Source organism: Apostichopus japonicus, chromosome 9, assembly GCF_037975245.1.
Source record: "Apostichopus japonicus isolate 1M-3 chromosome 9, ASM3797524v1, whole genome shotgun sequence".
Taxonomy (NCBI): Eukaryota; Metazoa; Echinodermata; class Holothuroidea; order Aspidochirotida; family Stichopodidae; genus Apostichopus; species Apostichopus japonicus.
Genome location: NC_092569.1, coordinates 16,711,406 through 16,726,702, shown reverse-complemented (window position 1 = coordinate 16,726,702; position 15,297 = coordinate 16,711,406). Strand labels below are relative to the sequence as shown.

General features: G+C 32.8%; 1 protein-coding gene across 1 annotated transcript; it reads left to right on the top strand.

Annotated features, from left to right (window-relative positions):
• Positions 1 to 6,334, top strand: LOC139973000 (fibrinogen-like protein A). Its single transcript, XM_071979345.1, has 3 exons — positions 1 to 314; positions 4,195 to 4,240; positions 5,623 to 6,334. Exons 1-3 carry the CDS (start codon positions 246 to 248, stop codon positions 5,805 to 5,807), a joined length of 300 nt encoding a protein of 99 aa, XP_071835446.1. The 5' UTR covers positions 1 to 245; the 3' UTR covers positions 5,808 to 6,334.
• Positions 6,335 to 15,297: the final 8,963 nt, after the last annotated feature.

Sequence of the window (15,297 nt, the reverse complement as noted above, 5' to 3'; positions counted from 1 at the left end):
CTCACATTTATTGAAGCGATCATCTATAGACATCTTGAAATATATTTTGATTCTAATAATAATTTGATTTATCATAAAGTCGTTTAATTGTAAATGGTTAATCATCTCTTCGGTGACACGTGTCAACAACCACGTCACAGTACGCAGGATATGCTCAGAAAGGGGTTGAACTGGTTCGCTGCCAGAAAGTTTACTTCATTCCTTCTTGAGATTTGCAATCGTTAAGACCAGAACAAATCGCCACGATGCAGTTCATTCTAACATTTCTTATTTGTGGACTTTTCTCGCAAATTCCAGCTTTTCAAGCAGAAAACGTAAGTTTAAAATTTCATTTATCAAATTTTTAAATTTGAAGTTGTATTTTAATTGTGATAAATTATTTTCTACTTGAAATTATTTTCGTACTTTAAATATTAATTTGCCAGTTGTTCATTACCATGCTCATTTTCGTGATTTGATAGATGTATTTTCTATCTTTGAAATCTTGCTATTTTGTACTTAAACCAACTTATTTAATAAATATTATACTCTAGAGTTCTCATTTTGAGCTCTCTCCTTTACGCAATAACAAAATCAGAAATTTGACAACAAGATATTGGAAAATTAGAGCGAGGTTTCAAAAGGGGTGTTAAAACATCAGTTATTTTCACCAAAACCATGATAGAAATGCCGATCTTTATGACAGTAATAAACAATGTAAGATTGACAACGACTTCACTTTCAAATGGGCTTTAATTATACCTTCTACCATAGCAAATAAACCGTATTTGATTACAGAAAATTGAAAATAGTAATGATATATGTAAGGATGTAACTGTGGATAACTTAACAAAGTATTAATTGAAATTATTCTTGTTCGCCATATTTAACTTGCTACCAAGATAGTACTACAATACTATTGTACAATCACAGTTCGAACATCCATTTAGGCAATTCAAAGATATAACAAAAAATGGAGGATTGAAGGAAGGTGACTTGCTAGATACATGGTACAGTGCAATACCAATAACTTAATGCATTGAAACAATAAAAGGAACTAGTGGAAGGAATCGATAAAACTTAACATTTATTCATTAACCGCAAAGGTAGGTTAGATCAAATAGTTAAATGATGACTTAAATCATGCATATTTATTAATCAAAAAAATATTAAATATTCTAACGATTGTCTTCTATATTTCAAGTAAATATGAACGAATAATTTCAAATATATTAGATATGTTCCCTTAAATTAGATTTAAGACTAAAGCAGAATAGATGTTTCAAGTTAAAAAATATATAGTTGCTTTGACTTGTTTTAATTTGTAAATACACTAAACAATGAATTTGACAGTTGTGAATATCTAATCAGGATACCCACTACAGAGAAATTTATTTATTCTACCTCGAGACTCATTGTTTATATCAATAGAATCCATAATTTTGTTTCCCGACGTGTTCTAAGAGCGTCCCTTCCTTGACATGTCATCAAGGAAACCGTGGTAGAATTTCAAAGTCGTTTAATAACACTTGAAAAACATTACAAAAAAAATCTTGACGATCTAATTTTATCAAGTTTCCAAAATATACGTCATATACATCTGGCTGAAGTTCATCGTATTACTCAAAAGGAATATGATACATTTTTGTTAATTACCGAGACTGTATCAAATAATATATTATGGTCTAGTATGCTTCATATGATCGTTGCATTGTATTTAGTAATAACAGCCTGAAAAAAATTCTTTCAAATAAGTATGTATCTCCCGATTTTTTAGAATATATAAGGCTTTGTATTAACAATTCTGCTGGACGAAAGGTATTAGTTCATGTTAAGAAAATAGTTTGCATTAAAATAGTCAAATACGCTTTTATCTTTGGAAACATTTGAAAACGTCGCGAAAGCAGTGAAGAATCCATTACAATATTTTAAACAACACGGGAAGCGAATATTACACTTGATGATAAAGTATTGTCTTGATCAGTAATCAGTGCGTTGAAGTTTTCCAATTTCTCAAACTCAACATTGATTAATATGATGTACGAAAACCACTCTGTAACTTAATAATTATACCATATAGCTAAAATAGTAATAAACTGTATCGAATATATTTTGTTTTATGAGGGAGTTTTCAATATTATTATATATTATTACTATCAAATACAAAATATGGGCTTTAAGTTCAAGATGGTATTACTTACTAAGCAAACCGAACCTTGATGGGGAAAAATAGCCAGTTTCCTAATGTTAATTCCTCTCTAAACTGTACACCAATATTCATACTGCTCATACTGACAATACGAGTACTGTGAAGCGAGACATGACACTACAGTATAGAAAAAAAATTGTCCATACTGGGTGGAGAGAGTACCCACCATACTAACTACTATTTTAGATAAATCATTAAACTGTCTAAAAATTTAAATTAGGTTTCAAGGTTAATGTGGGCAAAAAAAAAAGGCGATTAAAGTAACTAAGAATCAAATAACATAATGCAGAAATGGCTTAGAGATACGAAAATTATTAATTTAACTAGAATCATTTACAACGCATTTATATATATATATATATATATATATATATATATATTCAATGTTGACTATATGATCTCAGACCCCCTTCCCTCTCTTGTAATCCTGATTATGTGATTTACATATTCTACTGTGTACTTTGCAAAGAGGGTTATCTTGTAGGTGAAACAGGTTCCCGGTTCCGCTTACTTTTCAATAATCACAAAGAGTCTATTCGTGAAATTTTGCATGATTCTCCGTTTCCGAACATTACAATCTTCATAAACATTCTCCCAAAGTCCTAACATCCGTAACTGAACGTAAACGAACATAAATCGATAGGATCTTTCGTGTTAAGTCTAACGTCACCGGCCTCAACAAAGATTTGGCACCCCTTAACAACTATTAGTTCTACAAACATGTAATCTGTTCTTCCTATTATTTGCTCCTTAATCCCCTTAATTTATAGTCATGGTTAATTTGGTTCTATTTCCAGCAATGCCACTTACACTTACCTAGCGTCATACTTTCATTGTGTTACATTTTGTAATTTCCATTATTTATACACTGCCAAATATTGCTGACGAAGGTTCGAGGAGGACCGATAATTCCAGTAAATGTTCTAAAACAGTACTCCTTATTTGTCAATTATGAGTCATATCTCTTTATATTTCTTTGCATATATATATATATATATATATATATATAAGTCAATTCGTAATATTTTCATAAATCCTAACATATCTTACTCATGAAACGATAGTTCATTCAACAAAGCTATATAATAGTCGTATATCTGTTTTACTTTAACCACAAACATGTCCATATTATCATATATATTTTTTATGAAACATTGTTAACGTCCAGAAACTGTATTATGCATCTTTCAGTTTTGAGTTACAAATTTCCTGGTACTTTCTAATTTTATTTAGTCTCAAAAAGCTGATAGTTCCACGTTCATGTTTATTTTTTCTACTACGGAAAGGAAACATCTTTAGTTACTTTCCTACTTCAATATCGCGAATAATTCAATATTGTGGTATATCTACGTTGTATATGAGTTGTATATGAGTTGAATACTATACTGCGTGTCATATTTTCCTGCACAAGACGGGTAACAGTGCAAGCTTGGCATTGAAAATATAACTAGTTTATGCAGTCACTCTGTTACCTGAATAGTTAACAAAATATTTAAGAACTGTTTGTCTTCCAACAGCCATGCCAAGAGGTAAACACAACGACAAAACAGTAGCGAAGAGAACCACGTTTTGTTTTCATTAAAATAGGTCTCGACCTAGAGAAACTTCTATACATATATTATAGACTGTATAGTTCAACTGTGTTGGAACATTGCGTTGGAATAGTGTCTGTAGATTTCCCGTAATGTGTTCTACAAAGAAGCTAATATCTGAGTAAAACAGAGAGATCTTAAAATGAATAATACAGAAACTTGTCACACGAGTGGGTCAAATTGATTGCCTCTCTATCAGTGAAATAATTAAGATGACTTACTGGTAACAAAGTTAACGATCCTTGATTTCACAACATTGAACTTTAACCAAAGATTAGCAGCAACTTTCAAATGTTTTGGATCTAAATTTCTAATCTTGAACTTATTTCGGCGGTGAGTTCCCTTTACAAACGAGACCATCCCACCTACCGGAATGTTAATTTTTATATGTCAATTTTATGATCTCCGTTTTAGAATGTTGGACGGGAAAATTCTGGAAGGAACAAAAGAAGCACTGGAGGTAAGAAAATTTATCAACCTTTTTAAAAAAAAATTCTCTCTATTTTCAATGAATTTGTACATGAATATTTTTCAAAAGGGAACTATGCGTCCAAAAGAAGCCCATTGCAAGTATGAATGTAATTTTTATTTTATTTTTGAATTTAGAGGTACCCATCGATATATAGTATTCATCTAACTTTATGAATCATTGATATCATTGATTTTAATGACAATTATTATGATTTCTGTTTTTTTACATACATTTGTTTGATTTGCTGTTATACTTCCGTTTCTTGATAGGATAATAATAACTTTGCACCAATACCACCATCATCGCATGTTTGAAATGTTTTAAAATGCTTTCCTAACATAAAGACGAACTGACGGATTATTTAATTTGGTTACAAAAAAATACTGTAAAACGAAAATTTACCCGTTTTTAAAGCTAGCTGGAAACTTATAGTTAGAAAAAACTGAGAGCCTTTTAACGTTTTTCGCGGTGGTCTAAAGGAGACCAACATTTGTCGATTAATCTTAAACAAACGTAGCTACTAGAATTTATCTGGTTTTTTAGTTTACTTAATTTGTAACTAAAATGTAACTTAATTTACATTTTTAATTTGGGTTTTCATGCTTTTAGGAAACTATTATTATAGAGTAACCATCGGTGAATATATTCATATACAGTATTCATCTCACTTTATATTAAGAACCGTTATTATAATAATATCATCAAAAACAGAAACTTACGATCAGTCATATTAATGATATTGTTTGACAGTTATGGTGATTTCTGCTTTTGGGGTCTTCACATATTTTTGGTTAATATGCGTTATTACTTACGTTTCTTAATGTGGTAATTATATATGAACCCTACCCTAAGTCATAATTATATCTTCACTGAAAGGCGTACTCTGGGTTTTGTAATTTGGTGAAAAAAAAAACTAAAATATCTAAAAATCGAAAGCAACACGCTTTAACACTGGCTGAAAAGTTAAGAAACATACTGGAAGCCTTTTAATAATTATCGCGGTGGTGAAAAGGAGGCCAACCTTTTGTCGTTGTAAATTAAATAGACATAGTTACCAGAATTATCAGGATTCTTTTTTTTTGCGGTGGGAGGGGGGGGTGGGGGTGTATTCTGTTACTTCATTTAAGATTTTTCTGTGTATTTGATGTTCTTTTACGAATTTACAATGTTTACTTCAATGTTGTTCTTCCAAGCAAGAAGCAGTATGGAAGGTTTGTGTTCATTATTTTGAAAAACAGTTTTTGTTTGTTTTTGAAAACCGTAATTTTCAATTTGATCGATAGACCGGTAAACGGGACATCGAGTTTGGTAGTTCACATTAAAACTTATCGCATTCATTTCTTACAAGTTTTTCTCTTTCATTCCTTCAGACTCCTCCTACTTTTTTTACCAAGAGCCAGAATATCCTCGAGATTGTAAAGAAGTTTACGACCAATGTGAAGGGAGTTCCTCTGAATCTGGAATTTATCTGATTAAGCCAGATGGAGCCAATGAACCTTTTCAAGTTTACTGTAATAACTCAATTGACGGAGGAGGCTGGACGGTAAGAACATAACATAATATTAGCCTTAATTCATTTCTACTTAGCGTGCCTGCTGCAGTATTTTGATATTTTATACATTATGGTTCAGTAAAAAGCGATTCCTTTTTACAGATTCTGTGTGTTACAGGTGCTGATTCGTTCGACAAGGCATGCATTCTTTATTCATATCTTTTAGTTTGATATCATTCTCAGGAAAACGTTACTTAGTTTCAAATTTACCGTCTTAGATATGTATTTCTAATAACGCTTAACATAACTTCACGAGTAACCTTTAATAATCCTAAGTATGATTGTTTTCTCTTATAGCGAGACAGTTTTTCGCTACCTTCAAATGTTTCTACAGCCATATTACTGCAATATGGGCAAAAATGATATGATACCAATGTATTCTGTTAGAAAAAGAATAATGGTGCACAGGCTACCGTATCTGTTTAACGGAAGACGAACCATTATATACTAACCACACTGATACGTCATACACATCAAAGGTACATCGTACAAATTGTTCATTATTTTGAAACCAAATATGACTTTTTTTTTGTTTTGAAACTAAACCAGGTCTTCCAACGCCGGGTCGACGGTTCCGTAGAATTTTACAGAGACTGGGATGATTACCGAGATGGTTTTGGTTTCCTGAAAAGGGAATTTTGGCTTGGCAATGATAAAATATCACTCTTAACTAACCAAAAGGATTACATGCTTCGCATTGATTTAAACAACGTGAATGGAGATCCCTATTTTGCGAAGTACGACCTGTTTAGGATCAGTGATGAAGAGACTAAGTATCGTTTAGTTGGCCTTGGAGAATACGATAGCTCCAGCACTACAGGTACGTATATATAAAACCTCGTGGGTTTTGCTTGATATCATAAAACTATCAAAAAATGATATCAAAATATATTTCAAAGGACTGAATATTAGCAAGGAAAATATGAACGCCTCTACCAATTATGCATAACTACCTTGATTCATTACCTTTCCCTTACCCTTACCCTTTCTAACATTTGTCGTCAAATTAACCCGTGTATTTAATTTGTCAGTTCATTAGCCGATTGTAACCATTCATCAAATATGTAGCATATACGCAGACATTTTAGAAATGATCAGCTCAAGAACAATATTTATACTTATTCTCTTATTTATATGTTTAACTATAACATTGTATAAATCTGCATAAAACGATACATTGCAATATTCCGGGCAATGGCCGTTACTTCACTTCGGTTGTTGTAAAAACACCAGACGAATCCATCACGTCAACGCTATCAGACTGAACATACTGTTTTTAATATATCCATAAATATGAAATATGTTTGGTTTATTTATTATGTTCTAATGTGAGCATTAATAAAGTATATTTATATGTGATAAACGATCAATTGGGAGCTAAAGCGTAGACAGCTGACGGTCATAGACAGTTATTGACTATTTTTATTCAATTAGTACACTGTTTGTTATCAAATAGGGAGCAAGCTGGTCAGGTAGAATTGTGTTTGGAATCCATGATGAATGCGCTCTTTAAATGAACTCAGGTTGGAAGATATACATTAAATTAACTCAGGTTGAAACACTTCTACCTTCAGCGACAGAAGGACTTGTTTTTGATAATAACAAACCTATTCCAACTTCCCTTTCATCTCCCCATGATCCATAATATTTCGTCATCATCCATAAGTACCAAAAAGACCTCACCTCCGTTCAACTGGAAACATAACGAAAAGAGAATAATTACAGAGTAGAAATCTGTATTGACTTCTTAAACAATAATTCAATAATATGGTAAATGAAACCATTGATGAAAAAATAATGTTTTTCATAATTGTTTGTTTTTAAATGATTCCCATATACCGGTACCATTGTCGGATCAGTGATATATTACTTGAAATAGACAAAGTGTGTATCATGAAGTAAAAATGAGTCCACAAGGAGTGATGTGAAAGTTGGATACTGACAACAAACTGGTTCTAAATTAAGCCATTTCGTCCCGTATTTATTGTATGTATTAATTGACGTTAGAAAGGGGTCCAGTATTATCGTAAGGAGATGGCCAGTTTGCGATAAAAATGTATCGTGGTGTACTAACAATGTTGGAAAGAAACACAAAAATATAATAAAGCAAATCAATATTAGTTCAGTTTTCATCTAAAGGCACTAATAATTCCTTCAAGCGTGGTAAACAACATTTATTTGGAAATTAATACAAATTTAAAGAAAGTGTTTGCTTAATATGACAGTGTTTCATTCATCATTAATTCTACATAAATTATACTATGAACCTTCTCTTAATTTATGCCGTGTGGAAATAACTGAAAACTATTTTAAATATGATCATGCATTTTATCTCCATCTCGTGTTTTCATTTTCACAGTGAATGATAGAATGGCTTACTACAGGAACATGTCCTTTACGACATTCGACAGTGACAACGACCTTCATAGTAGTTTAAACCTGGCCCAGTATTATCATGGAGCGTGGTGGTACAAGTATTATAGTTATTATGTCAATCTCAACGGACTTTACTCAGCGGGAAGTACTAATTACAAAAGCATCCACTGGTATAGTCTTCCAGGAAGTAGTTACAACATAAAATACGCAGAAATGAAGATACGTCCAGTGTGATATATCAGCCGCAGACAGCAACATCAAACAATGAGTGCTTGTAGAAAAATGAACTTACAACTTTCGAATACAATGAACGAAAATTTTACTTGACGAATAACTCTAAATATATCTCTCTGTCAAAACCTATAACTGCTTCTTGATAATATTTTTTGAATAAATTTCAGGTAATTATCCACCCTGAGAGTAAATCCTTTGTCCTGTGTGTGTTGAATGTTTAAACAGCAGTAAGCTGATGACGAATATAATAATGTTAGCACCTTTAATTGAAAGCAGCTTGCCCCCTCCCCGCCCCCCTTTAGAAAATAGTCACTTTGATAAACATTCATGATCTCTTTAAAGGCATTGAAGACTCGCCCCAAACCGCGTGCGGCCATCTGAAAAGGTTAACTTTCCGTTGCTTGCAAGTGACGTTTTGCTCGTGTACGGAATGCCATAGGTATCAAAAATGTCCAAAACTATATAAGCATATCCAAAATAATATAAGCATGTCCAAAAAAAAATATATCAGCATGTCCAAATTTATATAAACATATCGAAACTTATATAAGTATGTCCAAAATTAATATGAGCATGCCCAAAATAATATGAGAGTGTCGAAAACTTATATGAACATGTCGAATGTAACTGCTAACTTCATCTTTATAGTGAACATTTTGGCATTTGAATTCACGCCACATGTTGCAAAATATCAAAACAAAATATAAGCATGTCCAAAATAATATAAGCATGCCCAAATTTATGTAAACATGTCGAAACCAATATGAATATGTCCAAAAAAATAAGAGCATGTCCAAAATAATATAAGAGTCTCGAAAAATAATACAAAAGTCTCGAGCGTAACTGCTAGTTTCAACTTTATAATGAACAGTAAGGCGTTCGAATTTACGCCATATGTTCCAAATATCAAACTTTTTATTTTGGTATGCTGAAAACAAATACACCACATCCAGCGTAACGTAAGACGATGTACAGTTCATCCATTACCGTATTAGTGTGTGTGTTTATATTTTAATGATATTTCGATCGAGAACGATTTTATTTTCGAGGAAATATTAGTTGAGTTGTTTCGTAGCGCGAGTGGTCAACCGGGCACCAATGTGCTGTAACTATCAGTGAGTGTAATACGAAGAACCACTGTGTCCAACACTCCACGCGGTTTAATCACTAATCTGTAGTTGGCGAGTTCTTTCCACGTTTCCATCTTAAAATTTAGTTAAAAGGTGAGAGTGAAGATTAAACGTTGAATACCAGCCAATACTCATAGCTAGTACAGTAACTACTGTTCATGTTCCACAACCGTGCATCAGTAACTACTGCGCTGTGTTCGTAACACGGTAACATGTGTTCCAGGTGGCACAGTAATAACTGCAAGTATTTTCTTACTGCAAATTTTAAAAATTTAAAAATTTAAAATTTAAGTTTTAAAGTTTAAAATTTAAACTTTAAAATATTTAAAAATCTAAAAAAATTATGATTTTTTTTAAAAAATAACTGCAAATTGTCACCTGTCGGACTCGTAGTTCAACGTGTAACAGCTTTCCAGTAATTACTGTGCCAACTGTAACACATGTTACCGTGTTGCGAACACAGCGCAGTAGTTACTGATGCACGGTTGTGGAACATGAACAGTAGTTACTGTACTAGCTATGAGTATCGGGTGTGAATACCCCTAACCTAGGCTTACTTTTTTTTAATCCTGTGCTAGTGTCCTACTTCGTTCATGTAGGCTAGCCCATAATTAACCACCATTACGCATGTGTGATAACTACTGTACTTGTTAGAAAGTTGTTAGCGCATGTGCATGTTGTACGTACTTTCGCACGTGAACTTCTTTGCCTTCGCGTCAATATTTGAATAATTTCAGCACCTCTAGGCAGGGCGAAGCCACTCACATTACTAAGGGATGTGAAAAGGAAAAATGTTAGGTGATGGTCTTGTTTTTACATATTTTGAATTATTTGCGTCACAAAAACAGGAGAATATTTTAATAATATAATGTCACAATGATAACCATTGTGTCAATTGATACAGATTAACTCCAAAGAAGGTATTGTCAGCTGAATTTTTTTCGACATACTAATATAAAAGTTCGATATTTGGACCATATGGCGTGACTTCAAACGCCTAAATGTTCACAACCAAGTTGAAGTTAGCAGTTACACTCGAGACTTTCAATGATTTTTCGACATATTATTTATTATTATTATATATTATTATTATTATTATAGACATATTATTATTATTATCTCATATTATTTTGCTCATATTATATTTGGAAATACTTATATGTGTTTGGACATGCGCATATTATTTTGGACATGCTCGTAATAGTTTCGACATGTCTATATAAATTTGGACATGCTCATATTAGTTTGGACATGCTTATAATATTTTGGATATTTTGCAACATATGGCGTAACTTAAAACGCCAAAATGTTCAATACAAAATTAAATTAAGCAGTTACATTTGACCCTCAATTGTATTATTTTTCGACACTCTTTTAATATGTTGGACATGCTCATATAGTCTTTCGACACTCTCATATTATTTTGGACATGCTCTTACTATTTTTGGACATACTCATATTAGTTTCGACATATTTATATAAATTTGGACATGCTTATATTATTTTGGACATGCTTATATTGTTTTGGACATTTTTTGATAAATATGGCATTCCGTAGTAAGATCCATCACCGAGCACCGACTCTTGAATTTGCTTATATTGTTTGTTTTTTTTAATTTTTCTTCTTTTTCAAGAGTGCTTTATTTTTATTTTTATTCTAAGTCGTAAATTTATTGGTTAGAAATTTAATTTCTTTATTAAATTGTCAGCTTATTTATATTTACAAAGGGCTGAACATGAAATTCTTGTAAACCTATTGGAATCAAGGTATTACATACGCCATTGTATATTTTCGAACATAGTGATCTCAAATATTGGATTATTCATGACATCAGTCTGTAATTGTGTTTGTAAGAATTTAAACCTTACCTTGAAGTTCACCGCCTAATGAGTTTCACAGTAATCGAGAATGACGCGTAATTTTGTCCAATATGTAAGATACAAGAAAATATTATTCATATTGAGATTCATTTTACAGGTGTTGCCTCTAAGCAATCCTCCACTCACCTACCCCGCTCCCCCTCCCCCTCATCACATGTACCGTCCAAGAATAATTTTTTTAACAATCGCCTTTAAGAACCATAAAGGTATATTTAGCTGTGTCCTGCATCATTGAACTAGACACTTATTCTTCTAGGAAACTATGATGTAAGGTATGATGGTCGTCTTAACATACACAATCGTCGGCTCAAGTATATATTATAAGTACCCAAAAGCTACATCGAGACAAAAATAAATTACCAACTCAGTAATAGTTTAATATATATAATTTTGTTGATGGCTTTCTTACATGTTGTCGTGCATTCAAGTCTCAATACGTGTTTGCTGATGAAATTCGGAAAACAAACTTCCGAACGGAAGTAGATTCAATGTTTCGTAATCTGAATGCACACCGACCAGGTGGGTTTAATAAGAAAAGCTGTCGCAATCAAAAGAAAAAAAATGTATTTTCTGTTGAACTTATGGTTTACCGTAAAATCACTGCGAACGCCCATGTCAGCAGGTTAGTTACGCAAATGTAAACAAATAGTCTACACATGCGGCACGTTCAAGTACGCGTGTCATCCACTTTTTACAATTCAACTGAGGAAACGTCTAAAAACACTTGTATATTCATTGCAAAGGGAGGAAATGACACAATTCCACCAGCTACATCGATAAGACCGAGAGAAAGAAACAAGAGAATGGACCTAAGACAGGATAGTCACGAAAGTAAAGTAAGCCTATAGGCCTAACGGTCGTGAACAGAAAACAAAAATTATTGGCGCATGATATGTTGGGCGGGGCTTGCAAATTTTGATTGAAGTTTGTAGTATCTACGGACTCGTTAATAAATCTGGCGAATTTTATTCACCTCAACATTTTAACGTCAGATAACTCAAGAAATATAATTAATATTGATATGAAAATTTCATAGAACGGTGTCATTTTTACTGAACTTTAAATGCAGTAAGCTGGAAAGGTCGAAGCTTAAATTTGACAAACACGTACAGAGACTTTAATCGAGTCAGTTATACAGCGACCTCAACCAGCTATCTTGAAGTATGATGTCTAAAAACAAAAGTTTCATATCGATATGGTATACGCCTATAAAACCGGCGAATAATTATCAGCATTATCTGCTTTGGTTACAAAGCTAGTTAGCGATACATGTAAATCACAAGATTGTTCATAATTAATACATACATGATTATGACGATATTACTTTGCAGATCTAGCTTAAAATGACAGTTTATAATAAGTCTTTTTTGGTTAAGGAGAACATGCAATGCCAAAATTTGAACATTTCTTTTATCCACGAAAAAATAGCAACTTTGAGCACAATTTTTGTTCAGCTATGTACTTTTCCTTTGTTCATATAGTACGGTTTATGTATTAATGTTAAGACAAACAGTGTACACAAAAACAAAGGATGAAGAATATCCAATATGTATTTATTGTTATTACTTACTAAAACCTGTCTGAATAAAGAGAAAAGAAAAATATTCCTCTGCGGCTGAATTATTGTCATCAATATTTAGAATTTTACTGAATACATACATAGCCAACCAAAACACACCCTTCTAATGTTATTGGAATAATTCAGCACTGATAACCTGTAGAGGTACCTTCAAAGACATTAAATTGTTTTTTTCTCAAACAGAGAACGACTGCACATGAATTTAAAACTAACTCCTACATGGGCTTGACCTGTTTATCTGTATAATTCTTGTAGGCTAGTATATCATTTTTACAGGGGATGATTTCCTTTATCTTTCCTGTTGACGTAATCTGCTCTGGCTATCACATTTCTTCTCTTTCTATGCAGTACTACCCACGTCTACTCGAACCACTGAATGCTCAGACCACGTGTATGTATGTCTTTGTGACAGGCAACAATTAATAAAAAGTTCCGTCATTCTCATCGGTCATATAGGAGAATCGCCGACACAAGTCGATATCACGATTACACTATTAAAAAGATGGAAAGACAGTCAGTGTCGGCCTTAACTTCAAGGCAACTGTTTAGTAAGACCAACTTAAATAAATCAAAGAAATCATTCGATCACTGCTGTCACATTCTCATCGATGTTCAGAGGTTTACTGTACAAATACTGTACAATGTATGATAGGATTGATGTCGTCCTACGTAATTAATTCCATTCATTAAAAGAAATCCTTTCCATTGCCTTTGTAACATGTTGGTAGAAAGGGTAACTTCAGAAGACAATATAAAATCATAAATCCTTCTCTGGTATAAACTAACCTTAATGGGGAGCATTAATACTGCCTGATTGACTCTTCATATACTTTTAGTATACATATTTACGCCAACAATAATGAGCTTTAACATGTTATTCCTTTACGACTTCATTAAATAGAAACACATTCAAATTTCTCGTCCTTATCCCCTTATCCGCCTTAATCCTCCATATTGGAGGAGGGGGAGGCAGACAATCAGCTGTTTACGACGTCATAAATGCACCTGAGAAAGTTCAACTACGTTGCCAACTTTAATAGCATTAACATAGTTAATTTTTACACAACTTGTATGACTTAGAATATTTATTACAAAAATGTAAAACACCTTCAAAATTCAAGTAAATGTAAAACATTTAACAAAGTTTGAATGATAGATGCATACGTACGCTATATGTCGTTTATAAATAAATTTGCGTAAGTTGGTATTTTGCAAGATGACTGTCAACACAGAAGCACAGTGACTGTCATTGTTTTCTTCCGAATTTTAAACTACGACTCAATCACTTTCTTCTGGAATTACTATTTTTTGTCTCGTCTTATGTCGGGGTGGTGGAGTAAGTTCTACGCAATATTCATCTGGAATAATGTGGGCCTCAGTCATGTTGAATTGCTCGAATGAACGATACTTTTCATCGACGAAGTGATGATTGCAGTCACAGTATTTCGAGTAGTGTTACTATATGACTAAGTTATATAGTAACTATACTTGTTACCTGAACTACTATTGTTAATATTGGACGATACACTATTTAGGCCTAGGCTACATCTCGTCTGTATGCATTACACAAAATCGAACGCAAGATGGCTAAATGGTGACTTTAGTTATTATTCTTTAAATTTCTGGATAATAAGGTCCAATTCATCCATTCCATAATTTGAAAATCCGTGATAGTTTACTACTTTCAGCAGGGAGTTGTTATGAAAATAACAACTCCCTGTTTTCAGCATATTCCGTACGCGAGCGTTGTTTTGTGTGCAGCGGTACTACAAGAGTATCTGCATAGCGGCAAGTCTAACTCTACCGAGGTGCATCTGTGGCGTTATGCAAACGTTGCATCCTGGGTAATTTCACAAACACGTGGCAACTTGCAGAGAGCGTGGGTGGGATTTCATAAAATAAAATAAAAATAATTTTTCACTAGATATAGAGGTTTAATACTGTTAAATGGTATCCTCTTGATTGTAGATATATATTTGAATTTTTGTCACTGCTTAAGGGGCTGTTACAACAGTTTCCTTATTCTGATATTCAGTTAATTGAAAGTAGTAGGCTAAGTTAGGATTCAAACTAACGGAGGTACTTATAGGTGAAAGGTTAAAAAGCTAAATGTAATATAAATTCGGTTAACTTGTGTTATCGAAAGAGATATTCTGTATTGGTTTGAGATTGCATATGAATGTAATATAACTAATATGACCATTAAAGCAACATCGCATTACGTCTATACAACTAACGCTATCAAAATGGACTAATAGTAATTGTCATAGGTTCATACTCTTTAAAGGGACAA

Bases quoted from the DNA above. Each gene is read 5' to 3' on its own strand.
- LOC139973000 (XM_071979345.1), top strand. From the start codon at position 246: ATGCAGTTCATTCTAACATTTCTTATTTGTGGACTTTTCTCGCAAATT. The intron at 315-4,194 runs GTAAGTTTAAAA...TCTCCGTTTTAG, and splicing joins CAGCTTTTCAAGCAGAAAAC to AATGTTGGACGGGAAAATTC. The intron at 4,241-5,622 runs GTAAGAAAATTT...TCATTCCTTCAG, and splicing joins GAACAAAAGAAGCACTGGAG to ACTCCTCCTACTTTTTTTAC.